At 55.4% G+C, this 26,781-nt stretch overlaps 1 protein-coding gene across 3 annotated transcripts in view; it reads left to right on the top strand.

Annotated features, from left to right (window-relative positions):
• Hmcn2 (hemicentin 2) overlaps window positions 1-26,781 on the top strand; it is a 141,161-nt gene that overhangs the window by 71,582 nt on the left and 42,798 nt on the right. For all 3 annotated transcript variants that reach the window (XM_074052994.1, XM_074052993.1, XM_074052995.1), the window contains 29 exons: window positions 222-500; window positions 1,665-1,943; window positions 2,545-2,653; window positions 2,876-3,045; window positions 4,411-4,565; window positions 4,961-5,057; window positions 5,646-5,741; window positions 6,522-6,698; window positions 7,853-8,010; window positions 8,625-8,748; window positions 10,119-10,294; window positions 10,871-10,967; window positions 11,091-11,210; window positions 12,749-12,910; window positions 13,837-14,118; window positions 15,214-15,381; window positions 16,338-16,451; window positions 16,886-16,972; window positions 17,984-18,175; window positions 19,849-20,022; window positions 20,126-20,239; window positions 20,747-20,889; window positions 21,244-21,394; window positions 22,416-22,634; window positions 23,903-24,016; window positions 24,385-24,572; window positions 25,191-25,287; window positions 25,935-26,096; window positions 26,238-26,351. In XM_074052994.1, coding sequence (XP_073909095.1) covers window positions 222-500; window positions 1,665-1,943; window positions 2,545-2,653; window positions 2,876-3,045; window positions 4,411-4,565; window positions 4,961-5,057; window positions 5,646-5,741; window positions 6,522-6,698; window positions 7,853-8,010; window positions 8,625-8,748; window positions 10,119-10,294; window positions 10,871-10,967; window positions 11,091-11,210; window positions 12,749-12,910; window positions 13,837-14,118; window positions 15,214-15,381; window positions 16,338-16,451; window positions 16,886-16,972; window positions 17,984-18,175; window positions 19,849-20,022; window positions 20,126-20,239; window positions 20,747-20,889; window positions 21,244-21,394; window positions 22,416-22,634; window positions 23,903-24,016; window positions 24,385-24,572; window positions 25,191-25,287; window positions 25,935-26,096; window positions 26,238-26,351 — 4,518 coding nt within the window. The remainder of the gene's footprint in view (window positions 1-221; window positions 501-1,664; window positions 1,944-2,544; window positions 2,654-2,875; window positions 3,046-4,410; window positions 4,566-4,960; window positions 5,058-5,645; window positions 5,742-6,521; window positions 6,699-7,852; window positions 8,011-8,624; window positions 8,749-10,118; window positions 10,295-10,870; window positions 10,968-11,090; window positions 11,211-12,748; window positions 12,911-13,836; window positions 14,119-15,213; window positions 15,382-16,337; window positions 16,452-16,885; window positions 16,973-17,983; window positions 18,176-19,848; window positions 20,023-20,125; window positions 20,240-20,746; window positions 20,890-21,243; window positions 21,395-22,415; window positions 22,635-23,902; window positions 24,017-24,384; window positions 24,573-25,190; window positions 25,288-25,934; window positions 26,097-26,237; window positions 26,352-26,781) is intronic.

The raw sequence follows: 26,781 nt of genomic DNA, 5'->3' as shown, positions 1-26,781 counted from the left end.
ACCCCTCCCATGGGACCCAGCTTGCTTCCTGCCCAGCATGTCTGACCTGGCCTTTCCTGTCTGTTCCCACACCACCACTACCCAGCCCCACACCCTCCCTGTCCCCTCAACAGAAGCCTGTGGTGTGTGCTTGTGGCCCACGGCATGTGCGGGCTTCTCTGGGGAGGATGCCAGCCCCCGGGGGCAGCCCGTGACCAGCGCTCCCCCTGCTGTGTCCTCAGCACCCCCCACCATCTGGGGCTCTAATGAGACGAGCGAGGTGACCGTCATGGAGGGCCACGCAGCGCGATTCCTGTGTGAGGCCCGAGGAGTGCCCACACCTGACATCGTCTGGTTCAAGGACAGGGCCCCACTGCCCCCCAGCCCTGAGGCAGTCTACACCAGGGGCGGTAGGCAGCTGCAGCTGGCCAGTGTCCAGGGCTCCGACGCTGGCGTCTACACCTGCAAGGCCAGCAACCCTGCAGGAGTCACAGAAAAGGCCACCAGGCTGGAGGTTTATGGTGAGCGGCGTGGGCGGCGGCAGCATGAAAGAGACCCTGGGCCTCTGCTGTCCCTGAAGGCCAGTGAGGGGTGGCCACTTGCAGCGCTCAGAGGTGAACAGGAAGCCATCCCGGGAGAGGGTTCTTCTCAGGTCTCTGTCTTCCTCCGTGCGGAGAACCCGAGGTCAAGGGGCAGAGCCTGGGTAGGAGTTGCGCAGAGCCAGGTCTAAAACACAGAGTCCCCTTGGGGTTTGGGCTTTTCGCTAAACTGCCCAGGTGGCAGGAAGCCTCTGATAATTAATTGCGTATAGTTAGTGACGTACTGAGAGCCAGGCCTCGGGTCCTCTGCAGCTTGATCCGGCTTGATTGGCTGGTGCAAGGACTCATATCCCCACTGGACAGAGAGATTTGCCCACGGTCCCACCTCAGGGAGGAGCAGGGCATCTCATCCCTGGGAGGGGCTCACACAATTAACCTCAGCATGGGTGTCCTAGGGGCTGGGTGAACAACTAGGAGGAAAGGGTGCAGGTGGTCTTGGGGGGGTCTGAGTGAAGTTTGAGGGGGCAGAATACAGACTGGAGGTTGGGGGGTCGTCGTGGAAGCTCTGGGCCTACAGAAGCCCAGGGGCCTGAAGGGAAAGATGGCTGTGTGGGGTCCACGTGTGTTCTTTACGTTTTCAGAGCAAGGTTGAGAAGCACCTTGAAGCCCATCCTGCGTCCTGGGCATTCACTCCCCCAGCTTTGCAACTTGGGGTGTCCCAAAAAAAGGCAGGAGGAAAAGCATCCTGCTCCAGCCTGGCTGTGTGGGCTCTCAGCAGTTCAAATCCTGTCTCCCGTGGCTCCTATTAGCTGAGTCGGGAGTCCTCAAAGCCACACTGTCTAGGCTCAGGGCTGCCCAGCCATCTGCTGTCACAGTCTGGGGAGGAAGGGACTTCTGGGACCAGTGGCCTGGCCCTGGGCCCTGGGGACCCATCACTCTGGTCAGCAGATCCTGTGGCCTCCCATGTGCAGATGCAGAGACACAGACACAAGCTGGCGTTCTGCTCATGATGAGCTTGCGAGACTCTTCTAGCCAGGCTCTGGGAGAGGCTCCCAGGAGAAGACCGTGTCTGAGCAGGGGTCCAGCCCCGCAAGGAGCATTGCCACGGGCTCTTGGGTCCCTGAGCAGCCTCTGCCTTTTCCGTAGTCCCACCCACCATCGAGGGCGCCGACGGAGGACCATATGTGGTGCAGGCCGTGGCTGGGAGGCCCATGGCGCTGCAGTGTGTGGCCAGAGGCCGCCCGCCTCCCACCCTCTCCTGGCACCATGAGGGGCTGACAGTGGCAGAGAGCAATGGGACGTGGCTGGAGGCGGGTGGCTCACTGCGGCTGGAGAGCCCAGGGGAGGCGTCCCGAGGCCTGTATGGCTGTGTGGCCAGCAGCCCCGCCGGCGAGGCTGTGCTGTGGTACAGCGTGGATGTGCAGGGTGAGCCTGGCCAGATCTGCCCACTGCCACCAGACCCACAATGTGCTTGTCCCAAGCATCCCTGGAGTGGGTGGGGGTGCAAGGAAAGCACTGGCACCTCTGTCCTGTATGCTGCAGGGGAGGACATAGACCTGGGCTGGGGGCCACAGGGTAGGAGGCCTGGGGTTTAACCTGAGGTCTAAGTGCCCACTCCTGCTCATGACCGTATGCCGGTCACCCAGGACAGAGAACACCATGCTGCTTTCCATCAGCAGAAAGGACATTTACCAAGTCCTTGCTGAACGCAGACACTGGAGCAGGCAGTGACGGCTTAGCCTAGTCTCACTTGCCATCAGCACTTGCAGCCTTTTCCTCTGTGCTGCCCGTGTGGCGTGGGAGAGAAGCAGGGAACAAGGCGGACAGGACTGGGTCCCAGTGGGGGACAAACATTAAATAAATGGACCTGAGCCTGGGGGGAGACCTACTGCAGCCTGAGGGTAGCCCTGGAAGGCCTCCTGGGGGAGTATTTGTGGGGAGACTTGAGGTAAGCCTGGGGCCTTGGGGGGACCTGAGGCTAGGGTCTGCTCAGCTCCAACCACCCAATGGCTTGTCCTGTCCACAGTGCCCCCGCAGCTCCTGGTGGCTGAAGGCTTGGGCCAGGTGAACACCATCGTGGGACAGTCCCTGGACCTCCCCTGCCAGGCCTCAGGCTCCCCGATGCCCAGCATCCAGTGCGTACAGGGCACAGAGTACAGGGCGGGGGCAGGCAGAGCATGTGTACTTTGGGGTGAGGTGGAGAAGGGAGCCACCTTCTGTTCTTTGAGTGTGAAAGAGGCCATGACCCTGGGGATGAGAGCAGCCAGAGGTGCTTCTAGGCCTCCTGGTTTATTCTGCCTGCCTGGCTGGTTTTCCCTCCTCTCAGGCTGACCTGTCCCCCTCCCCACCCACCCTAGGTGGCTGCAGAATGGCCGCCCAGCTGAGGAGCTGGCTGGGGTACAGGTACTCTCACAGGGAACAGCACTGCACATCGACCGTGTGGATCTGGACCATGCGGGCCTCTTCGCCTGCCAGGCCACCAATGAGGCAGGCACAGCCGGGGCTGAGGTGGAGGTGTTCGTGCACGGTTAGTGGGCACCTGGGACTCTGGGGTAGTGGGCAGCCCAAGATGCCGGGACAGGCAGAGCCTGGACAGGACATGGAGCCAGTCTCACCTGGGTGTCACTTCCGGGCCAGACTTCCCAGCTCCCCCAAAGAGATCTGGGCATGAGAGGCTGGCCTGGACTGCTCATCACATTTGCTGTGTCCTCAACCCACTCCTCTCCCAGCCTCCTCTCTCTACTCAATCTCTTCGTGTGACCATGTGGAACCCTCATTCAGTTCCTTAACTTCATCATCGCTCACTCTCTCCCCTCTGAGTCGGCCTAGCTTCTCCCTGTCTTTCAGCTCTATCCTGAAACATCCTTTCCTCCAGGAAGCCTGCCTTGACTCTACTGTCTAACTGTACTACCAGCCTCTAACAGCAATAGCCTACCACCACTACACTGGGATTGCTTGTGTGGCGTCCATCTTGTGTGCTCTGAGAGTGCAGCACAGTGGCTGCCTTTCTCTGGTGTATCTAGAGGCTGGAACAGTTCTGGGCACAAGTAGATACTCAATGCACATGTGGACACACTGGGCGGATGGATGGATGATGAGTGGATTGATGGATGGATAGGTGGATAGATGAGTGATGGATGGATGGGTGAATGATTGAATGGATGGATGAATAGATGTGGTTGAGTGGATTGATAAATGGATAGATGAGTGGGTGGATGGATGAATGGATGGGTGGATGGATGGATGGATGGATGATGGATGGATGGATGGATGAATGGATAGATGAGTGGATGGATGGATGGATGGATGAATGGATAGATGAGTGGATGGATGGATGGATGGATGAATGGATAGATGAGTGGATGGATGGATGGATGAATGGATAGATGAGTGGATGGATGGATGGATGAATGGATGGATGGATGGATGAATGGATAGATGAGTGGATGGATGGATGGATGAATGGATGGATGGATGGATGGATGGATGGATGAATGGATAGATGAGTGGATAGATGGATGGATGGATGATGGATAGATGAGTGGATGAATGATTGGATGGATGGGTGGATGGATGGATGGATGGATGATGGATGAGTGGGTGGATGGATGGATGATGGATGGATGATTAGGTGTGAATGGGTGGATTGATGAACGGATAGGCAAGTGGATGGGTGGGTGGATAGAGAGAACTTTTAAAAAGAACAGCTCTGCTGGCCCCCAGTCTGGAGTTCCTTCCTCTAATTCCCTAATCCAGGTGTTTGGGGGTAGGGAAGTTAAACAGCACCTCTTAGGCCAGTCCCACAAGGCCACCCCTTCACCTCTAGACATGAGGGGATTTCTGAGTGTCCACTGAGCCCTGATCCAGGCTCTTCCTGTCTCTCCCTACCCAGAGCTCCCATCAGTGCACATCATCGGGGATGAGAACATCACAGCCCTTTTTCTGCAACCAGTGGCCCTCCAGTGTGTAGGGGCTGGAGTGCCTCCCCCAAGCCTCCGCTGGTGGAAGGATGGGGTGGCCCTGGCAACCTTAGGAGGGAACCTTCAGGTACATTCATGGGCCCTAGGGCTGGCTGGCAGCTGGGCACAAGTGGAGGGGCTGCTCCTCAGGGATCCTGGGACCCTGGTAGCATGGAGGTGGGACAAACACAGAGCCCGCAGCCTGGGAGTGCTCAGTGGACCCTGGGATACTGGGCCTGGAGAGAGGAGGGGGCCCTTGGCTTATTCCAGGTCCTGGGAACTTCAGCTGTCAGAGGGAGAAGCCAGGGATCCAGAGAACCACCTGGGATCTGGGTGCTTGGTCCCTAGCTCACTCCCAGAGCTGTGCTTGCCCCTGGGGGATCACTCCCATGTCCTGTCACTGCTCAGACTGTCCCTAGTCCTGAGTTGTGTGGTTTCCTGCATACATAGCCCCCCCAACACTCTAGTCTCTCCTCCCTCCAGATTGAGAAGGTGGATCTGAGGGATGAAGGTGTCTACACCTGTGCTGCCACCAACCTGGCTGGGGAGAGCAAAAGGGATGTGGCGCTAAAGGTTTTGGGTAAGGACATTGGTGCCACCCAGGCCCAAGGCCTGGGATGATGGGTGATTCCTTGGGGGCCCTTGGGGTGGTTGAAGATGCAGAGGTTTTAAAATGACCACTGTTCACTTACCTTCGGAAGATGTAGACAGTATTGTAATGAAAGTGTTGACAATCACTCTGTAGTCCCTTCCAATTGTTCCAGGGATGGGTCTTGTCCATGCTTATGGTGACCTTCCTATTGGGTTCAAGTTTGGGGCTCATTTGCATCCTTGCCAGTGTGGGCTGGTCCCTGCCCTGGTCACTCTCCATGACTGCCAGGATTCCAGCTCCTGCTCTGTGTGTGGGCTGTGGCTCCTCCTGGGGGCTGGGTGCCTGGAGGGGGCAGTGTGGGGGAGGGCATGGGAGGTGCTGTATGACTGCAATGAATATCAAAGCCCTCTGCTCTTTGTCCTTGGGCTTGTTCCATGAGTAGGGCCTGAGGACAGACCTGTAGAGCCTTGCAACTCAGGACCCTCTGGGAAGACTGGGGAGAGGCATGGGGTAGATGGAACTGTAGCAGCCAGAGCCCACACTCACCAAGTAAGGTCTCTCCTTGTCTCTCCCTAGTCCCCCCCAACATCGAGCCAGGCCCAGTCAACAAGGCTGTGCTAGAAAATGCCTCAGTAACCTTGGAGTGTCTGGCTTCAGGTGTGCCCACTCCTGGTAAGAACTGTTCCCTTGGCTGAAAGTCCCAGTTCCCACTGAATGAGGCCAGCAAGTGCCTGGCACCACTCTGTTGTGGACACAGAAACAGGACAAGGCCTTGTTTCTCCTACGCCCTCCACGGTAGCTGCTTACCCAGAGCCCTCCTGCCAGGTTCCCACCAGGGCCCAAAGCTTTACCCTAGTGCCTACAGCAAACCTGTAAGGCTTCGGCTCAGAGTTTACGGGGGCAGAGACCAGGACACCTGTCCCCACCTGTCTGAATTTTCTCTACCTCGTAGTTGAGGAAACGGCTGGGTGCTGGGGTCAGATGTGGGTGTTCGGCCTTTAGGCCTGGGGTGGCGTTTATGAGGGCCTAGGAGGAAGTCCCATCTGCCCCATGTGAACCAGGTGCACCCTGGGAGTATTTGCCCCTCCCATGGGCACCTGGCACATTCTGGATAGGTTTGGCAGGAGGTAAGGCTCTTTTGCCTTGCAAGGCTGCTGTCTGGGTGGCATGCCTTCTCTCTAGAGTTTTTGGTTCGAGATCTTCAGGTAAGGGAGAGAAGAGGGGCCGATCTGGGTTTGACCCTCCCACTCCCAGCTGCCCCATCCTCCACCCAGGGGCCTTGCTCTCTGCCCTTGGTCCTCCTCAGGCAACACTGCCCTGTTCTGGCCAGAACTCTGGCTTTCTCTAGTGTCTGAAAAAAGTGTGGCCACTCTGGAAGCTTCTCCTGATGCTCCCTCTGCCAGCAGAGTCTGAGAGCCAGCAGGACCCCTGGATGTTTCTTCTCTATCCCAGATGTCTCCTGGTTCAAGGGCCGCCAGCCTGTCTCTGCCTGGACAGGGTTAACAGTATCAGCTGATGGGAGAGTCCTCCACATCGAGCGAGCCCGGCTTTCTGATGCTGGGAGCTACCGCTGTGTGGCATCCAGTGTGGCGGGCAGCACAGAGCTGCAGTATGGCCTGCGAGTCAATGGTGAGCTGTCTTGAGATACATGCACCCTGTTCCAAAAAATTGCCTTTCCTTCCACTTGTCTGTTACTCTGCCCATTCACCCACCCATCTATCCATCCATTCATCTGTCTGTCCATCCACCCATCATACCCATCCAGCCACTCATCCCCGTCTGTCCTTCCATTCATCCATCCACGGTCTATCCACTCATCCACCAACCAGCTAGCCAGTCATTTTTCTATACATTCATGCAAACATTCAACTGTCTATCAACTGATCTAACCATCTATCCATTCCAATGTCTGTCTATCCATCCAGCCAGCCAGCCAGTCAGCCAGCCAGCCTTCCATCCATCCAGTCATTCCAAACCATCCATCCATCCACTCCTGTACCCATCCATGCAATCCACCCACCTAAGCACCCATTCCTCCATCTCGTAGCCAACCACATCTGTTACATACTCTAGGAAAAGGCCCTGGCACTGCAGCTCTGAATAGGAAAGACCAAGAAGTGTTCAGTCCAGTAGAGGATACAGGAATCAGATCATTATCCAAAATACAATTGTGATAAGCGCTAGTAAATGTCAGGTACTAATGTGTGTCACGGGGAATGCAGGGGCCATCTTTGACAGCTAGCTGCCTAAACTGAAACTTCCTATAAGGCCCAAGGCTGAAGAGACTGAGGAATTTGAAAAACTGAAAGGAGGCTGGGGGACCTAGGGAGTTCAGGGTGGTGTTGGTGGCCATCTGGGGCAGTGGGTAGCTGGGCAGGGGCTAGGGACCCTGGACATCATGATTTATGGTCCCCAGCTGCAGTGGAATTTTCTGGAATCCCAGGAGGGACTGTTTTATCTGAGACCTTTAAGTAGGGAGAGGCCCTTGGCTCTTGCCCCCACACCATCCCCATAATAAATGACTTCCCTCCGACCCAAGAACCAAGTTCAAGTGCTGTTTCTGCCCCATCCTGCTAGTTGGCCTTGGGCAGATGACTTTCCCTTTCTGAGCCTCCTCTTCCCATCAGTAGAAGGTTCTGGTGGTTTGGCAGGATAGGACAAGCAGCTTCCTGTGTCCGGATGTTGTCTTGTGCTTTCATTTGTGGCTTGTGCTCCTGAGGGATTTCAGCCCATGTCATCTGCAGTGGGGCTTAGCTGGGTCCTATGCCTCCCCTGCCCTGCAGTGCCTCCCCGGATCGTGCTGCCTCCCAGCCTGCCAGGCCCAGTGCTGCTTGGCGCCCCCGTCAGGTTGACCTGTAACGCCACTGGTGCCCCCAGCCCCACGGTGATGTGGCTGAAGGATGGAAACCCTGTGTCCACTGCAGGGACCCCTGGGTTCCAGGTCAGTAGGGCGGGTGTCCTTGGTTCACCCTCCTGGTGTCTCCTGCAGGTGCTGGGAGCAGAGATCAAGCCCTAGGAACTGAGGGGGAGGGAAAAGCAGAGCCACACTGCCCAACAGAGACATAAGACATGTCACCAATGCCTTCATATGCAAATTAAAGTTTTCTTGTAGCAATATTAAAATGAGCACAAATAAATAGGTGAAGTCACTTTTTATTATTTTATTTTTAATGTGTTAGTGAATCTAATTTAGCCAAAGTCGTTCGTCCATCATGGGATCAATAGAAAAATCATTGATGAAGCATTGACACACTACCTCTGCTTGTCTGGATATTTTACATCGTGGCCCATCTTGATTCAGACTGGCCACACATCAAGGGCTCAGAAGCCGCATGTGGCCAGTGGCCGCCATAGCAGGGTGACAGTGTGGCTCTAGGGGACTCTTCCTGGAATGATGGTTTGGGTGCCACTCATAGTTTCCCTGGCTTGTGGGGACTCTAGGGGCCTACAGCAAGCTGTCCAGGTATACCCAGGTGCAGGGCCAGCTTGTAAAGGCAGGTTCTGTGAGGGACAGCAGGACCTTCATCTCATATGGGCTTCCGTCTGGGGACACAGGTCTTCCCAGGGGGCCGGGTCCTCACCTTGGCCAGTGCCCGGGCCTCCGACTCCGGCAGTTATTCCTGTGTGGCTGTGAGCGCTGTGGGTGAGGACCGCAGGGATGTCATCTTGCAAGTCCACAGTGAGTTTCAGGACAGGAGAGCTGCGTGTTCCAAACCAGCAACTCCAAGAAGGAGGGGTGGGAGCCCTTTGAGTGTGTCCCCAGCCACATCCAAAGCAAGGGAGGGCAGCTGAATGGAGGAGGTGCCCTCCTGACCCTGTGGCTACCTTGGTGTAGGGCTAATTGGAACTCAACTCCTGTCCCGGAGTGTGGGCTCCAGACAGGGGCTCGTGGATCAGCAGGCAGGTGACCCTGCACACCCGGTAGCTCTGTGGTCAGGGAAGTCACAGAAGGAGCCTGAAGCAGCAGGAGGAGCTGCCAAGACTCAGAAAGGAGGCCCAGCATCCTCTTGGTGCCTGGCCACATTTGGGTGGGGGCTTTCCCTCTGGAAGGGCAGTGTGGGTGGTGGCTAGCAACACTGGCTTTTGAGTATTGTGCACCTGAGGTTCAAATCCAGCCTCTGTGACCTTGAGTGAGTACCTTCACTCCTTGGAGCCTGTTTCCTCATCTGTGAAATGGGGCACGGGGGAGAAGAGCCCCCTTTCATGGTTGTTGTGGGGACACACAAGCCACTAAGCCCAGGGTGCTGGTTGCTATTCTTTTTTATTTTCTCAGCTGGGTTTTTAAGGGAATTTACAGGGGGCCAAGGAAGAGCTGGAGGGAGTGCAGAGCCCGGTAAAGGCAGTGAGGAAGTGTGCAATTCCAGCTCTTCCTCTACTGGAGGAAGATCATAGGTAACAGGTGCTTGTGTCCACACACTACACCTGTGTCATTGCATTCCCTCTCACAGCAGCCCCATGAGGCGAGGGCTTTCATTATCCCCACTTGGCACATGAGGAAACTGAGTCCCAGGACAGCTGAGCAATGTCTCCAGGGCCTCCTATGATGAACGAGTGGCAGAACACAGCAGCTCAACCCAGGAGCTCCAACTCCAGGCCCTGTGTTCTTTACCTCTAAGCCCCACTCGTTATTTTTGCTTTGGGAACAAAAGGTGGAACCTGATTTAATTTTTTTTAATATAAATTTTGAGCTTTTAAAAACTTGGGGTCATTGTTGATCACTGTAGACTCACATACAGTTGTAAAGTAACAGATCCTGAGTGTTCTATCCCGTCTCTGTCAGTGGGGACATCTGTGAACCCCAGGACAGTGTCCCCCAGCACATGGCTCTGTTAAGCCCATCTGTCTTGTTCAGCTTGGGGCCTCCCTTTGAAGCAGGACCGTGGGGTAGTGCAAGGAGGAGGACTGGAGGCTAGGGGCTCCATCCTAACAGTGACTCCCATGCCCTAAGGTTTGCTCCTGGCATTGGAAGTGGCCAGGTGACGTAGTCGTGGCCTGTCCTGTGAGTCCCTCAACATGCCTGAGAGAGTCCCTCTCCTATCCCCTCTGCAGTGCCCCCCAGCATCCTTGGAGAAGAGCTGAATGTGTCTGTTGTGGCCAACGAGTCCGTGGCCCTGGAGTGCCAGAGCCATGCTGTGCCACCTCCCGTGCTGAACTGGTGGAAGGATGGGAGACCCTTGGAGCCGCGGCCCGGCATCCAACTCTCTGCAGACAAGGCCCTGCTGGAGGTGAGTGGCTGCCCAGTTAACTGCCCAAGGCTTGTGAGGCGCTCCAGCACACCATGAGTGTGGGTTAGCACAGTGAGACCACTGAGAACAAAACCCTAGGACCCCTGATGTAGATAAAGGCTCCTCTTTCCCCTACCCCTCTACACCTTGTGATATGATCATTCCCAACTCTGAGCCCAGCCATTTGACTTTTCCTCCTTTACCTTCATTCTTCAAATTCTTCCTCACCATCTCATGACAGCCCCCAGTGGCCTGTCCTGCCAGAATCAGGTCAAGGGCTGGCCTGGCACAGGGCTGACCCCTTAGCAGTTCTGGGCTGTGGGTGTGAAGCTGGGGAGCTGAGGGGGCTGCCATTGACGAGTTTGTTCTGTGTGGCTGGTGCATGGGCCCATGTCAAGCCCACCACAGGCACTTCCTGGTGTGGGGGGGTGCCGTCACTGCCCCCATGTTCCCGGGGTGAGGTTGGGCTCAGCGAGGTTACCTGACGTGCCTGATTGTGACATAATGCTACAGATCGTCCAGGGGCAACCCCATGTCTGCTCCCCCACTGACGGGTTTGTCTTTGCTCTTGGCCAGGTGGGCAGAGCCGAGGTGTGGGATGCAGGCCGCTACACCTGTGAGGCTCTGAACCAGGCGGGCCGCTCTGAGAAACACTTCAACCTGAACATCTGGGGTAAGGGTCTCCAGGTCGCTTAGGGCTGGCTCCCAGGTCCCAGGGAGGTCACCCAGCTGTGCACCAAGACATAGCCCTTTCCCACCCTCCTTTCCCCCCAACTCACCTCTCTGCTCTGCTCAGTCCCCCCAGAGTTTCCCTCCAGGGAGGTGCACAACCTGATCGTGAGTGAGGGGCAGCCAGCCAGGCTCTCCTGTGACTGCCAGGGCGTCCCCTTTCCCAAGATCTCCTGGAGGAAGGACGGTAGGACCCTGCCTTTGCCCAATGCCTAGTACCTAGGACTCCCACTCCACTGGGACCCATCCCAGAGCCTACCTGAGGGGGGTGCTTTCAACCAAGAGGGTTGCCAGCTACAGTGACACTCTCCAGCTCCTTGGCTTCTTCCCCGCCCCTCCTGGCCTGTGAGAGGCAGGTCCACTTTTAAGGCTCACATCACAGTCCCTCCTGGACCCCAGCTGGGAAGGGCCTCTGTGTGTGGTCATTGACCTTCATTCTTCAGTTCTGCTCCTCCATGAGGCTGTGAGCCCATGAGACGTTGTCTTGGCTACTGCTAAATTCAAGTTCAATCCCTGGAACAAATGAAGTGCTCAATAAATAAACACTTGGGATTCACCTAACCAATTTATGGAGAGCCTGTCTGCCAGGCCCTTCTCTGAGCCCTGGGAACACAGCGATGGACAAAAAAGGCCAGTCCCCTCATTCATCTGGGGGCAGTCAGATGAATATGTGATAGCATATTACAAGGGGCGAGTGGCTGAGGACAAATAAAGCCAGGGAGGGGATGAAGTGTGTCGTGGTAAGATTTGGAGATTTACGTTGAGTAGTTATAGATGTTTGAGCAAGGTGGTGTTGAATCTAAGAATATCACAGGAAAAAGACAGACGTCATGGTAGGTGCAATGGCCCTGGGACAGGAAGTAGCCACGCATGATGGCAGAACAGCAGTCCTGCAGAACAGCCAGCTCACCAGCCATGCTCCACCAGGAGCATGGGCACTGCCAGTGAGGAGGTATGTGCAGAACTCTAGGTGAGAGGTGTGGCCACCTGGACTCGGGAGCTGTGCCATCTCCAAGATGGGAGTCCCTGGGGGCAGGTCTGGAGGGACCTGGAGTTCAGGAGGAGTGAATTTTGAAGCAAGGTTTGGTACCCAGGTGTGGAGCTCAGAGGCCAGGTCTGGACTAGGAATCAATGTGGGAGCCACTGAGGTCACCAGGGAGAGACTATGGGTAGAGAGAAGAAGATAGGAAGGAGCATGGGTGACCAGATGGCCACTGGGTCCCTCCCGTGTTGGGTCATGTGGTAGCTCATGACCTTTTGGCCTATGTCTCTGTAAACCAGTCGAACCCATCACCTCCAGAGGGGTCTGCTTGCTGCCAAGTGCTCAGCTGTCTGGTCTTCCCCTCCTACCCCCATCACAGTCACTCAGTGGGTGGGTCATTTGCTCAGTAGCTGTCCTTGAGCCTTGCAGAGTGTCAGGCCTAGGGTGCCTGAGATGATCCCGGGGGAAACTGAGGCAGGTTTGAAATCGTGAAGGCCGAGGCCAGGGTGGGATTCAGACAGGTCACTTGCAGGCAGGTCTGTGGTGGTAGCAAGTCTGGGGAGGGGAGGCTCAGAGGGGTGCTGAGACCTAATCTGGCACCCAAAAGCATCCTGGAGGAGGTGACCCTACATGGCTGCCTGGAGGATGAACAGGAGTGGGGGTGAGTGCGCGGAAAACAACCATTCCAGGTGGAAGGACCTTGTGTCCCTGTGGTGGACGGGGGCTTGTTCTCACTGCCCCAGGTCAGCCCCTGCCAAGGGATGGGGCCGGCCTGGAGTCGGTGTTGGCTGTGGGGAGAATGCTGTACCTGGAACAAGCCTGGCCAGCCCAAGAAGGGACATACACCTGCGAGTGCAGCAATGTGGCGGGGACCAGCAGCCAGGACCAGCGACTGGAGGTGCATGGTGAGCAGTGCCAGGGCTGGGACAGGCATGGGTAGCTGGCAGGCCGGACCCGCAGCCAGAGTCCGTGGATGTCAGGAGCGGTGATGTCAAGCTCCTCCCTGTCAGCACCTCTCAGTTCCCAACCTGTTCACAGGGACAGGGACATGTCCCTGTGTAGCTCAGTGATGAGGAGGAAGGAATCTTGTCTTGAGACAGATAGGGACATTGAAAGAAATGTCCATTTCTCTGTATAATGAAACCCCAAATCTCCATCTGCTTTTGCTGTGATGATGCAATGAAATATCTCAGCCTTGTCAAAATCCTGCTAGAGGATGGGTATGGTAGCTCACACCTGTCATCCCAGCTGCATAGGAAGTATAAATAGGAAGACTGAGGCTCAGACCAGCCTGGGAATAAACTCAACACCCTACTCAAAAAATACCTAAAGCAGAAAAGGCTGGTGGCACGCCTCAAGTTGTAGAGTACCTGCTTAGCAAGCACAAGGCCCTGAGTTCAAATCTCAGTACTGCCAAAAAGAAATCATGCTAGAAAATAAAGCCCAGACAAGGGGGACCACCATGGAGTCCACCCCTGACCAGCCCCAGCAGCTGCTTTGGCTCTCAGAGCCTCTGGTTTTGAGAAAGGAAGCCCTGCGCAGATGAGGAAGAGCGTGCTATAAGCACACATATGCCACGAGGGGCATGCCTGCTTTAGTCCACAGGGTATGAGGAGAGGGTGTAAAGAGAGGTGGTGTTCTCACCCTGTCATAGAGATGGAGAGGCCCAGAGAGGTGAGGTTACCTGGCCAAGGCCACACAGCCAGCGAGTGCAGGGGGAAACACAGGCCTGAGTGTGCCTCAAGGGTGCTTGCCCAGGGCCTTTTGCTGGCCAGTGCTTGGTGTGGGAGCCCAGTTGCTCCCCTGATGTGCTTTCTGCACCCCCTCCCAGTTCCCCCTCAGATTGCTGGCCCCCGGGAGCTGCACACCCAAGTCTCAGTGGTCCAGGATGGGGAGACCACCCTGGAGTGCAATGCCACAGGGAAGCCCCTGCCCACAGTGACATGGGAAAAAGATGGTCACCCCGTGGGGATGGAGCCTGGCCTACGGCTGCAGAACCGGGACCAGAGATTACATGTGGAGCTGGCACAAGAGGCCCACACTGGCCACTACCGCTGTGTGGCTCAGAACATGGCTGGGAGCGCTGAGAGGAGGTTCACAATCTCCGTGCTAGGTGAGGACCAGTGACTGGGGAGGCAGGACCAGCGAGGGCAAGGCTGGTTCAATTGCCAGGGCAAGGCTGGTTCAATTGCCAGGTACAGCCGTTGGGTCACACTCCTGGGTTCATGCTCTTCCTGGAGTCAGGTCTCTAATAAGGACTGCTGTTGGGGCCACCACCAATATGACTCTCCAAATCAGGACTGACCCCAAATATCCCTGATCTCCCTCCCTCCCTCCTTTCCTTCCTTCCTTCCTTCCTTCCTTCCTTCCTTCTTTCCCCTTTTGCCTCCCTCCTTCCTTTCTTTCTTTCCTCTCTCATTTTTACTACTCCTGACTGTATTCCTGGCCACGCTTTGCATAACTGGTATGATATGAAGCGGGGATTGAGAGACCAGAAAGATCAGAGAACTTGCACAGTGTGCAGGTCAGGACTGCCTCCTGGAAGAGCTGGTCTGGGGCTGAAATGAAAAGGCTGGGCAGGAGGTTGGGGGCTGCTGGGGTGACAGGAAGAGCAGGCTTGGCAGAGTGGCAGAAACAGCCTCACTTCTCCCATCATTTGCTAGGCTCCTCCCGCAGGCTTGGAGTCAGCTTCAGGGTGGAGGCCAGGTGTAGTAAGGGGAGGGAGTGAGGGGGGCAGGGGAAGTTTTAGGAGGCCCCTTCTGACCATGCCCTGGCCTCCCTGGGGTCTGAGCCTTCCTTGTGCAGCTGCCCCACTTGTAGAAGGTGACCTCCCTTTCAAGCAGACTCCCTCAAAACTACCGTGTTGCCACTCCCCACTTCCTGCAGTGCAGGTTTAGGGAATGCATTGGCTCAGCTTTGTAGCCAGGCACTGGAGTAAGCACTTTATGCACATTCTTGTTGAATCCTCTTAGCATCCCTCTGAAGGGTTGGGGAAATTGAGGCCTGAGGTGTCTGCCCAGCCCCCATGCCCAGTCAGTAACTACCACTTGCTCCCTCTTAGGGCTCACAGGCCCAGTGGGAGCAGCTCTGATCCTGTTCCTCCTCCAACCCTCATTGTGGGGCCCCAATGAGGTGGTGGAAGGTGGGGGTGGGGAAGGAGCTCAGGACACTGTCTGCAGCCTGAACACATCTTTACCTCTGGGTCTAGTGCCCCCGGAGCTCATCGGGGACTCTGACCCAGTGGCCAACATCACTGCTGCTTTGCATGGTCCCTTGACGCTGCTCTGTGAAGCCACGGGGGTCCCAGCCCCCGTGGTCCACTGGTTTCGAGAGGAGGAGCCCATCAGCCCTGGGGAGGACACCTACCTCTTGGCAGGTAAGGCATCAGCCAGGGGTGTCCCGGGAATGAGGTCTGGCCCTCTGCCCATGACTGACCCCTGAGCTGCCAGGCCTGGTTAGGATAACCAATTCCACCTGCTGGTCTCCAAACATTGGTCAGGAAGTTTGGAAAAGGTTTCCTACCCTGCTCCCCTCCCCCATGTTTCCCAGTGAACATTTGTATAGTAAAGTTTCTGATAAGTTCTGCAGCAAAAAAAAGAAAAAAAAAAAACTCTCTTGGCAATTACAGAACATCCCATAGACCAGTTACAAACTTTTTGAAATGCTGATATAAGCACCTTCTCTGAATAGTCATTCTCTACACAAGATTGTGATGGTTCTCACTAGTAAACAAATGGGGAAACTGAGGCTCAAGAGGTGGTATCCCATCCCTGAATCCCACATGCATCCCCACAAAGCACTCCTGCAATTGGTAGGGGTGCCAGGTGCATCATGCAGATAGGGACTCAGAGCCCACACCTGGACCCAGCAGAAAGGGGAATGGCGATCAATTAGTGGTGCCTGCCCTGGGTGCAAAAACAGTGGTGACAGCATGGTGCTGCCTTTCTGATCCCAGAAGGCCTATGGTTCCTCTGAGAGGAGCTGGCCCGCCCTCAGGGGTCCTTGGGAGAAGAAAACTTTTTCTGTGCCTGTTAGAGTAGAATAGGGATCCGACATGGACCAAGATTTCATAGCCCATTGCTGTCCCTAATTAACCCAGCCAATCCCCAGGGCCACTGGTGGCCAGGGTGACAGATCCTTCTTACTAGATCATGGTCCTCAGGCTTATTTTGGTATGTGTGCTCCATCCATTTCCTTCCGCTCTGGGGCCTCAGTTTCCCTCCTGAGGAATAGACACGACACATCTAGTTATAATGCTTGGTGCTTCCCTCTTCCTGGTGGGCAGGCAGAGGCTGCTCAGAGCCAGGCTGGAGTCCATGCCCTCTCTTCCAGGTGGCTGGATGCTGAGGATGACCCAAGTTCAGGAGCGGGACAGAGGCCTCTACTCGTGCCTGGCCAGCAATGAAGCTGGGGAGGCACGGAGGAACTTCAGCGTGGAGGTCCTGGGTACACAGCAGCCCCATGCTCATGGGGGCCCTGGCGTCCTTCCCTTCTTGCCTGGGAGCTTCTGGGGCAGGCAGGGAAGGAGGGGAGGCCAAGACTTGTTTTCTTTGCCTCGTCAAAAACCTCTGCTCTAAAGCGCCATGGAACTTTCCAGAAGCAGCAGGGACTAACCAAGGTGGAAGGAAGCAGATACTCTCATAGTCACCCACACTGCCTTCTCTGACCACCAGGGCCTTGCCCCAGGGGCCCTGGGACTCCCCCTTGGGCAGCAGCTCTGATGTTCATTAAACTCACTGTCTTGAATGAGCAGGCACAAGGGATGAGGAAACTGAGGTTTGGGAAATGAGGTGCCCTGGCTCTTGGCTTCCCACTCTGTGACTATGCAGCCTGAGTGGGCCACCATGGCCAGCAGTTGTCTCTCTCACTGCTTCTTCCAGTTCCTCCCAGTATTGACAGCGAGGACCTGGAGGAGATGATCAAGGTCTCCGAGGGGCAGACTGCCCAGCTGACATGCAATGCCACAGGTAAGGGCTCCACGATGGGGTGGGCCAGGAGAAGGGGTGGGAAGGCAGCCTTGGGAAGGAAGGGCCCAGGTACCTGGCCAACTGCCCCAGCCCCACTGCTGTCACTGAAGGGGGTATCTACATCTTGGCCTCCACATCAGGTTCCCCACTCGTCTGCACTTGCCATCTCTCTGTCCCACTCTTCCTGCACCTTACTTAAGCACATGTGGGAGGCAAATGCATTTCCCCACACATCACCCCTAGCACTTGGTAGGAGGTTCCAGGTGCATCAGCGGATAGGAATTCAGAGACCACATCTGGGCCCAGCAGAAAGGGGAATGATGATCAATAGGTGGTGCCTGCCCTGGGTGCAGCTGCAGCAGCGATGACATGGGTGCAGCATATCTGATCTCAGAAGATCCATGGTTCCTCTGAGAGGGGCTAGGTCACCCACAGACGTCCTTGGGAGAAGAAAACCTTTTTCAAAGACCCTCCACAGGGACTCCTTGCCTGGTCCCCCAGACCTAGTGGGCTACCTCCACCAGCACCACAGGCTTTGCTGCCCAGCACTGACCACATAGGACTATAGTGGCCTTGTGACATCTGACTTTCTGAGGACCCTGCTCCTGGTCACCATGGATTCCCCAGGAGTTGTCAGGATAGGTTCCATTAATGTTTATGAGCAGGATGGATGGATAGATGGATGGATGGATGGATGGACAGTGGGTAGACGATTGGATGGATGAAAGGATGGGATAGATAGACAGTTGGGTGGATGGCTGGATGGAAAGAATGACTTGCCATTCTATCTTGCCTGTATACCAAACCATCTCTGCTATTCCCTAGTAAGGGAAAAGCAACTGAATTCCAGAGGAAAGGCCTGGGCCAGGCCTGCTTCTGGTTCTTGCTATCCTTCACAGACCGTTGGGCCAAGATGAAGACTTCACCTCTGCCCTGGGGGAGCAGTCTCTGAGCCTTAGGCTCACTTGGTCAGAGACTGCTGAATGACCTCATTGTCTCCTCTGCATATAGGCCACCCACCACCCAAGGTCACATGGTTCAAAGATGGCCGGCCCCTGACTGGCGGAGACGTCCATCACATCTCCCCAGATGGAGCCCTCCTGGAGATCCTGCAGGCCAACCTGTCCAGTGCCGGCCACTACTCCTGCATTGCGGCCAATGCTGTGGGGGAAAAGACCAAGCACACGAAGCTCAGCGTCCTGGGTGAGCGCTCAGTGTCCCCTGGCCACCCTAGGTGCCCCCTGGCCACCCTAGGTGCTGGCAGGAGGGGAAGCCAAGGCAACCACTCCTGCCTTTCCTTCTAATTCTCCAAGTATGATGACAGCGACATCAAAATAATAGCAGCTCAACTGAGCATCTGTCACGAGCCAGGCCCCGGGCTGAATTACCACAGCGCTGAGCAGTGCGCTTGTCTCCATGTCGCTGATGAAGCTCGGAGGCTTAGAGAGGCGATGTGCGTGACTCATCCCTGGGCCCTCTGTCCCCGAAGGGCACTGTGCCACATTCTGTCTGGTTAAGCTGGGGACGTAGAGAACCAAGGAGATACAGGCTTAGTGAAATCTGCTCCTGAAAACACTGGAGGTACAAGAATAGTGTGTTAGTCACTTTCCATCACTGTGACAAAACAACTTCAAGGAGGAAGAATTTGTTTCGTCTCAGGGTTTCAGAGGTTTCAGTCCATGGTCACCTGGCTCCATTGCTTCTGGGTGCACGCGTGATAAGGCAGAGCTTCATGGTCAGGACTGTGTGGTAGAGCAAGCAGCTCACTCATGGTGGACAAGAGGCATGGAGAGACAGGGAGGGGCCTGGGACAAGATGCAGCCCCCAAGAACAAGTCCCCAGCGACCTACTTCCTCCACTAGGCCCCTCTGAAAGTTTCCAGAATCTCCCAATAATGCTATCACAGTATGAATCCATCGATGGATTCATCCATCGATGAGGTCTCAGCCCTCACGGTCCAATCACCTCTCAATAGTGCCATCAGCCGAGAACCAAACCTTCAACATATGAGCCTTCCCAGGGACATTTCACAGCTAAACCATAGCAGAGAGTCCTCTGCGAGGGCCAAAAAGGAAAGTTTAGGATCAATAAATGCAGAGGAGAGAAAAAAAAATAACACCACCTCAGCTCAGGGAGGGGTACAGACTAGAAATACAAACAGGGCAACAAGACTTTGGTTAAATTAAAGAAGCTAGCTATTTGAGATAGCTATTTGCTATCAGGAGGATTGCAATTTGAAGCCAACTCCAGGCAAAAAGTTCACGAGACCCCATCTCAACCAATAGCTGGGTGCAGTGGTGCATACCTGTCATCTCAGATACACAGGAGGCTGGGATGGGGAGGACTGCAGTTCCAAACCAGAACAAAAGAGTTGTAAGACCCCATCTCAATGGTATGGCACCTGCCATTTCAGTGATGGAAGCATGAAATAGGAGGGTTGTGGGCCAGGCTGGCCTGGGCAAAAGACAAGACACTATTTCCAAAATAACCAAAGCAAAAGGGCTGGAGGTGTGGCTTGAGTGGCAGAGCGCCTGCCTCACAAGCACAAAGCCCTGAGTTCAAACCCCAATACCACACACACACACATGCACACAGTAGAAGCGAGGTGTTGAGAAGACCCTGAGAGGCTGCTGGGGAAACTGAAGCAGGTCACTCAATTTCCCCGTCCTAGCTATCTCTCAGTGGTGGAGAGCGTGGCTCTGGGCATCCAGGCCTGAATCCAAGTCTGGCTGCCCATGCATGTCTCCATTGAGCCTCAGTTTCCCATCTGTGTCACAGCAGCAGCAAGACCCAGCCCAGGATTCTAGCTGGGAAGATTCTAGGTAGGTCTTCAGGTCCAGGGTCTATGTTCACTAATGCCTTCCTGCCCGCCACAGTGGTTCCCACCATCCTGGGAGTGACCGAGGACAGTGCCGACGAAGAGGTGACTGTGACCGTTAACAACCCTATCTCTCTGATCTGTGAGGCGCTGGCCTTCCCTTCCCCCAACATCACCTGGATGAAGGATGGGGTTCCTTTTGAAGCCTCCAAAAACATCCAGCTGCTCCCAGGTGATGCAATGAGGGGACAGATGACACAGGTTGGGTCAGCCTGAGCTCACACCTTTCACGAGGTTTCGGCTACAAGGTGACCCTGGCTGCTGCCCCCAAGCAGGTACCCATGGGCTGCAGATCCTGACTGCCCAGAAGGAGGATGCCGGCCAGTACACCTGTGTGGTCACCAATGAGCTAGGGGAGGCCATGAAGAATTACCACGTGGAGGTCCTCAGTGAGTTGGGGTCCCTGTGGGGCACCAACTGGAAAAGGAGGAGGCTGCCCAGGAACTCTGGGATCCACACTTGAGACCTCAGGGTGCCCTTCTGTGGCTGTGTCCTCTGATGGTCATGGGCAGCTGTGGGGGGGAGGGGGGTTTCTGAGGACCCTAAGAGGAGGGAATAGTGGGTCAAGACTTGCTGCACAGACCCCTCCCCTAGTCCTGACTTCCTTCTGCCTCTTCTGCCATGGAGGTACAACCAGAGGCTTGAGACCTGGACCCCAGGAAGGACCTCTGGGGTCACCCAGGGATAGCCTGCCTCAGACCTGCCCTGTCTCATCAACACCTCAGACAAACGATCTGTCCCTAAGTGGATGAAAGCCGGTTGGCTTTCATGATGGATTCCCCCACCTTTGGAAGCCAGTGCCTCTTTCCTGGGCTGTCCCCTAGAACCAGGGGATCTCAGGGTCTCAGCACCCCCACCTCCAGGCCTGCTCCTCAGGCCTCCCTGTGGCTTTTCAGTTCCCCCTTCAATCTCCAAAGACGACCCCTCCGGAGAGGCTGGCATGAAGGAAGTGAAGACGAAAGTCAATAGCACCTTGACCCTGGAGTGTGAGTGCGGGGCTGTGCCTCCGCCCACCATCAGCTGGTACAAGGACGGCCGGGTGAGTGGAGGCCCGGGTGGCCTCAGGCCCTAACCTTGGGGTTTTACTGGTTCTCCTTGGAGCCTTCCAGAAAAGGGAGCCCTAAAAACACCTGGTCCTAGAGCTGGTTCGCTCTGTCCCTTTATTTTTTAATGAGAAACCCACCTCTGTCGGGCACAAGTCTCACATGCATTAAACTCTACTGTCTTACCTGTTTACTTCTCTCTCAAGTTGACGCCATTTGGATTTGGTTTTACAAAGTTGTCGGAGTGTTCCTATCACTTTACATTGTGTTTTTAAAAATTTATTAAAATGTAAATATGTTGTCTTGGTGCTTTCTGTCCCCTCCTTTCTGATCTCCTCCCCCTCCTTCAGCCCGTGACCCCCAACCAGCATCTCCACATCCTAGGGGAGGGGCGGCTGCTCCAGATCCAGCCCACACAGGTCTCAGACTCTGGGCGATATCTGTGTGTGGCCACTAATGTGGCAGGAGAGGATGACCAGGACTTCAACGTGCTCATCCAGGGTGTGTGGTCAGAGGGGCCAGTGGGGGAATGGCCAGTGGGCCCAAGGTGGGATGCTCCTGCAGGGTAGAAGGGGTGCACTGGCCAGCATGACCCACGGGGGGAGCTGTCGGCAGGCTGTCTGGAGCCCAGCACCTCTCTTGGCAAGGAGTCCCACTCGGGCACACCCCACTGACCTATCCATCTCAACAACCCAGAGGTGGAGAACGGCTCGGTGCCCTCTACAGCTCAGGAGTTAGGCTCAAGGAGATAAGGTCCCCTGCCCCAAGTCACAGAGGCTGAAGGCCAAGTTGAGGGAGGGATGGGTGGGGTTTTGCTGCACAGTGCTTTGGATGTGACCTGAAAGGAGGAACACCCTTCTTCGTCTCTGGCACCCAGGACGTTAGACCCTCACCTTGGCTCTGTCATTAATATGTCACATGACCTTGGCGTGTCACTGTCCCTTCCAAGCCTTAGTTTCATTGTTTGCAAGAGGCAGGGGGTCAAAACATGTGACCCTGGACCCCTTCCAGTTCTAACAGCTGATGGTTTTGGTGCGCTGATAAATGCAGGCTAAAACTGAACACCTGGCTTCCTCCCTCACAGATCTTCCTGTCTTTTTGTTTTGTTTTGTTTTGCAACACTGGGGTGTGAACTCAGGGCCTACACCTTGAGCCACTCCACCAGCCCTATTTTGTGATGGGTTTTTTTGAGATAAGGTCTTGCAAACTATTTGCCCCAGCTGGCTTCGAATCACAATCCTCCAGATCTGTGCCTCCTGAGTAGCTAGGATTACAGATGTGAGCCACTGGTGCCTGGCATCTTCCATCTTTTGAGGCCACTAGATATGAGCTCTATAGGGCAGGAAGCTTATCCTAGAGGCTCCATAGTAGTTGCCCAGTAAACACAGCTAAATGAGGGAGTGAATGTAAGAAATGCCTTGACCCAAGGGAAGGGTTCAAAGGGCGGGCTCCATGGCTTCCCAGGCTAGTGGGGAGCCCTTGCCCTGCTGGCTTTCCTAATGGCTTCATCTCCTCCACACAGTGCCCCCCATGTTCCAGAAGACGGGTGAGGCCGATGCAGCCTTTGAGATCCTGTCCCACGAGGAGGAGGCCCGGGGTGGGGTGACAGAATATCAGGAAATCGTGGAGAACAACCCAGCCTATCTGTACTGCGACACCAATGCGGTCCCACCACCAGAGCTCACCTGGTACAGGGAGGGTCAGCCCCTCTCAGCCACGGATGGGGTCTCTGTGCTGCAAGGTAGGCAGGCTGGACGCTTGGACGCTTGGGCGCTCTTTCTTTGCACTGCCTGCTGTGTGACCTGTGTGATCAACTGTGAATTCTGACCCTGACCACAGATACAAACAAACTTCAACTGAGCTCAATTATGGCCACTGTCCCTTGACTCTGCATGCGTGAGCCCTGCTTCTGACCCTGGTCAAGGCACCCAGGGCTGGGATGTAGCTCGGTGGTACAGTGCTTGCCTAGCTTGCGTGAGACCCTGGGTTCGATCCCAGCACCAAAAAGAAAAGACAAAAAAAAAAAAGGCACCCACAGCCTGGGCTGGGGATCCTTCTACCCAGAACCCTAATCTGGCCCCCACTACAGAACACCAGCCTCTCATAGACACCAGGTTCTGTCCCTGGCTGGTTTGGCCCAGGGTCCCAGGTAACATAGACCCAGGTAACATAGACCCAGGAACTGCCTCTTTGTCTCCAAAAAACTTCTCTGGTTGTTGTCCAGTGCTTTGTCTCTTCCCTTCTGCCCTTCTGAAGAGCTGGGCTCAGCACAGCAGTGGGTCCCAACAGACTTCCAGGACTGGGAGCCTCAGTTTTCTTGCCTGTAAGATGGGGCAGCAACTGCAATGCCCCATAGAGCCTCTGCACCCAGGGCCTGGCATACAGCAGGCTGTTAACTGCACTTGAGCTTGATCCCCTCTTGACACATGAGCCAGGCAGGGCAGGTGGAATCTTTCTGGCTTCACAGAACACATACAGGGCAGCATCGTGTCTTAGGCCCCTCCAGAGGAAAAAGCAGAGCAGTTTCCTTGGTCTTGAGGCAGGGCTCTTTTTTTATTTTTTTCCTTTTTTTTAATTTTCTTTTTGGCAGTACTGGAGTTTGAACTCAGAGCTTAGCACTTGCTAGCCAAGTTCTCTACTACTTGAGCCACACCTCTAGCCCTTTTTGTGCTGATTATTTTTGAGATAACATCTCAGTTTTTGCCCAGGCTGGCCTTTTTACATGTGCCACTGAGATGACAGGCATACCACCACATCCAGCTTTTTCCATTGAGATGGGGTCTCGCAAACTGTTTTGCCCAGGCTGGCCTGGAACTGCAGTCCTCCTGATCTCAGCTTCCCAAGTAGCTAGGATTACATGTGTGAGCCGCCAGTGCCTGGCTTAGTTTTTCCTTCGTTTTCAGAGTTGTTGAAAACTCTCAATCCTCTTGCCTCTGCTTCTTGATTGTTGGAATTACTGGGGTGGGGGTCTTGCCCCTGAGCTCAGGCCTCCATTCTGTGCCCCTGCAGGAGGCCGGGTTCTGCAGATCCCCCTAGTGCGGGCAGAGGACACTGGGAGGTACTCGTGCAAGGCCTCCAATGAGGTGGGAGAGGACTGGATGCACTACGAGCTGCTGGTGCTGAGTGAGTGACCTCCAGCTGAGTGAACAAGGGAAGCCCAGGCCCCAGGAGGGGCTCCTCCTGAAGGGACCGAGTTGGAGTGTGTATAGCCTCACTGTACTGGGGCTGCAAGCTTATAATGGGGTTGCAAGCTTCAGCTGGGAAGCCCGGCAGAAGTGGCCTCAAATCCTAACTTGATCACATGCTGTGTGACCTTGAGCAAACCACAACCCTCTCTGTGACCCACATTCCTTAACCAAGTCTGGGCCTGGGAGGTTTGGTGAACACAGCCCAAGGCCCCCACCCACACCTGACACCAAGTTATTTTCATCTCCCTCCCTGCTGCCAGCCATGCACCTGGCCACTCCTTACCCTCCTGTCCCCAACTCTAGCCCCACCTGTGATCCTGGGTGACGCTGAGGAGCTGGTGGAGGAGGTGACCGTCAACGCCAACAGCACTGTCAGCCTGCAGTGCCCAGCCCTGGGCAACCCAGCACCCACCCTCTCATGGCTTCAGAATGGGCTGCCTTTCTCCCCGAGCCCACGGCTGCAAGTCCTGGAGGAAGGACACATTTTGAAGGTGAGGACTGACCCTACCTGAGTGAAGGTGGCCCTGGGGGCGGAGGGAGGGGAGGGGCCACCTAGCCTTGTTCATGTGAGAATTGAGAGGCCATCGTTGTCTGGGCAAATAGCATCTGTGAGGATCCCTGCTGGGAAAAGTGCAGGGCTACCCAGCATCTAGACATCCAGGTGACACCTGGTGCAGGAGGGGCATGCATACAGCATCCAGAACCCAGCCAAACCCAGGACAGCCCACATGGGAGGCTGGCGGCCTCACACAGAGCCATGCGGCATGCAAGATGTCAGGGAGTGCCCTGGGCCTCTAAGTCCAGACAGGGGCCGCATAGGCTCCCTGGAGGCCCAGCACAGCCCTATTTGACTCTCTACATCCAGTTTGCAACAGAGAATCAGCCAATACCAATCCCCGCCCCACCCAAAGAATGTCACACAAAGCCCTAGATAAAGAGACCTTAGGAGGGACTCCCTTGGTCTCTGTGAACCACTTGGTGCCTGCACGTCTGCTACAGGATGGGAGGGCATCCTCACTCCTCCAAGGTAGAGATGAGACAAGGGGCCTGTGCCACCCAGAGTTGTTGGGTCTGCCCCCCTCCTAGGCACTGACTTCTTATACCCACAGGTTTCCACCGCAGAGGTGTCTGATGCTGCCAGCTACATGTGTGTGGCTGAGAACCAGGCAGGCTCTGCAGAGAAACTCTTTACCCTAAGGGTCCAAGGTGAGTTGACTGAGCAGATAGCCTCTGTGAACTCCTTGTCCTTCCTCAGGCGCCCTGGACCCACACTCAAGGTTTAGGGACTCTAGCCTGGCACCAGTCACATGCTGGGACAGGAAGCATTTGGAGGACCCCTGATCACTACTAGGTCAATCCCAGATGGCTGTAAGCAGCTTTGGAGGCAACCCAGGGGACAGCTATTCCCAGGCCTGAGAGCACCTTTATTGGTCACTTACTGTATAACCAACATGGGACTGACACCAGCACAGCCAGGATACTGGCCTGACTGTAAAATCACTCAGAGAAGTCACCTGGGTAGGGGTTTCACCACCCTGGAATCTATACTCCAGACCTCTGCATTCTCAGAAGCTCAGATATGGAGATGTTGGGAGGAGGTGTTGAGTATTTTAAGTCATGGACTCAAGCCTGAACTGATCTTTGGGCTGTGCTGCAGCTGTGTGGCCTTGGAAGAGTGACTCTCCCTCTCTGATTTCTGAGCCGCAGGGTGCTCATGTGGAAAACACCAATGACAAATAGAGGTTTCCTAAGGGACTGTGTGAAGAGGTCCAGAAGCTTGGGAGAGGCCCGTGGTGTCACTCCTGGCTGTCTGCTCCCTGCCCATGGGCGTTCTTGCATCTTTCTTTATCCAGTCCCACCACGAATCATAGGCCAGAACTCTGAGCAGGTCACCACCATCCTCAATAGCAGTGTTACTCTCACCTGTGAAGTCCACGCTCACCCGAGCCCTGAGGTCACCTGGTACAAGGATGGCCAGGTTCTCTCCCTAGGCAAAGAGATTTTCCTCCTGCCTGGTGAGTAAACTGAATCTTTGGGCCCAGCTTGATGCTATGTGGGAAGTCAGAGCTGTGGCCTCAAACCTGAGAGAAGTCGAGGACTGGGGGAAGGCCCGGGGGCCAGGCTGGCTGTTGGTGTGAGGTGCCGGCTCCCCGCAGGCACACAGACACTGCAGCTGGCCCGAGCCCAGCTGGCTGACGCTGGGACTTACCTGTGTGAAGCTCTCAGCGCTGCTGGCCGGGACCAGAAAGTGGTGCAGCTCAGCGTGCTAGGTACGTCCTGCTCCCACCCATGCTGTCATCCCTTCCAGTCAGCCCCATGCCCCTTGGGCAGCAGAGTCAGGAGAGAGCAGCTGGCTCTGGGGCACCCTTTGCTCTCTTGTTTGCTCTGTGACCTTGGGCAAGTGGTTTCCCATCTCCAAGTCCCAGATGTCTCATCTGTAAGGTGAGTCGGTGGAAGGGTGAAACGCTGGTGTATGCAGCCTGTGGTTCACTGTCGGCGTTGACGGTGGTCAGGTTAAGGAGAGGGAACAGCTGGTGAACCCTTAAAGCTAGGCCAGGAAGGGGCCATTGCCAAGTCTGTTTGGTCACAAGATCTTGGTTTGGGGTCTATGATGTCTTGTGGTCTTCAGAATCTTCTTGGGGAAAAGTTGGTCCAAGGAGTCAAGAGCCAGGATTCATCGGAATGTTCTTTGCAGCCCTG

This window comes from Castor canadensis, chromosome 13 (assembly GCF_047511655.1).
Source record: "Castor canadensis chromosome 13, mCasCan1.hap1v2, whole genome shotgun sequence".
NCBI lineage: Eukaryota > Metazoa > Chordata > Mammalia > Rodentia > Castoridae > Castor > Castor canadensis.
This window is presented reverse-complemented; position numbering and strand designations above follow the sequence as displayed.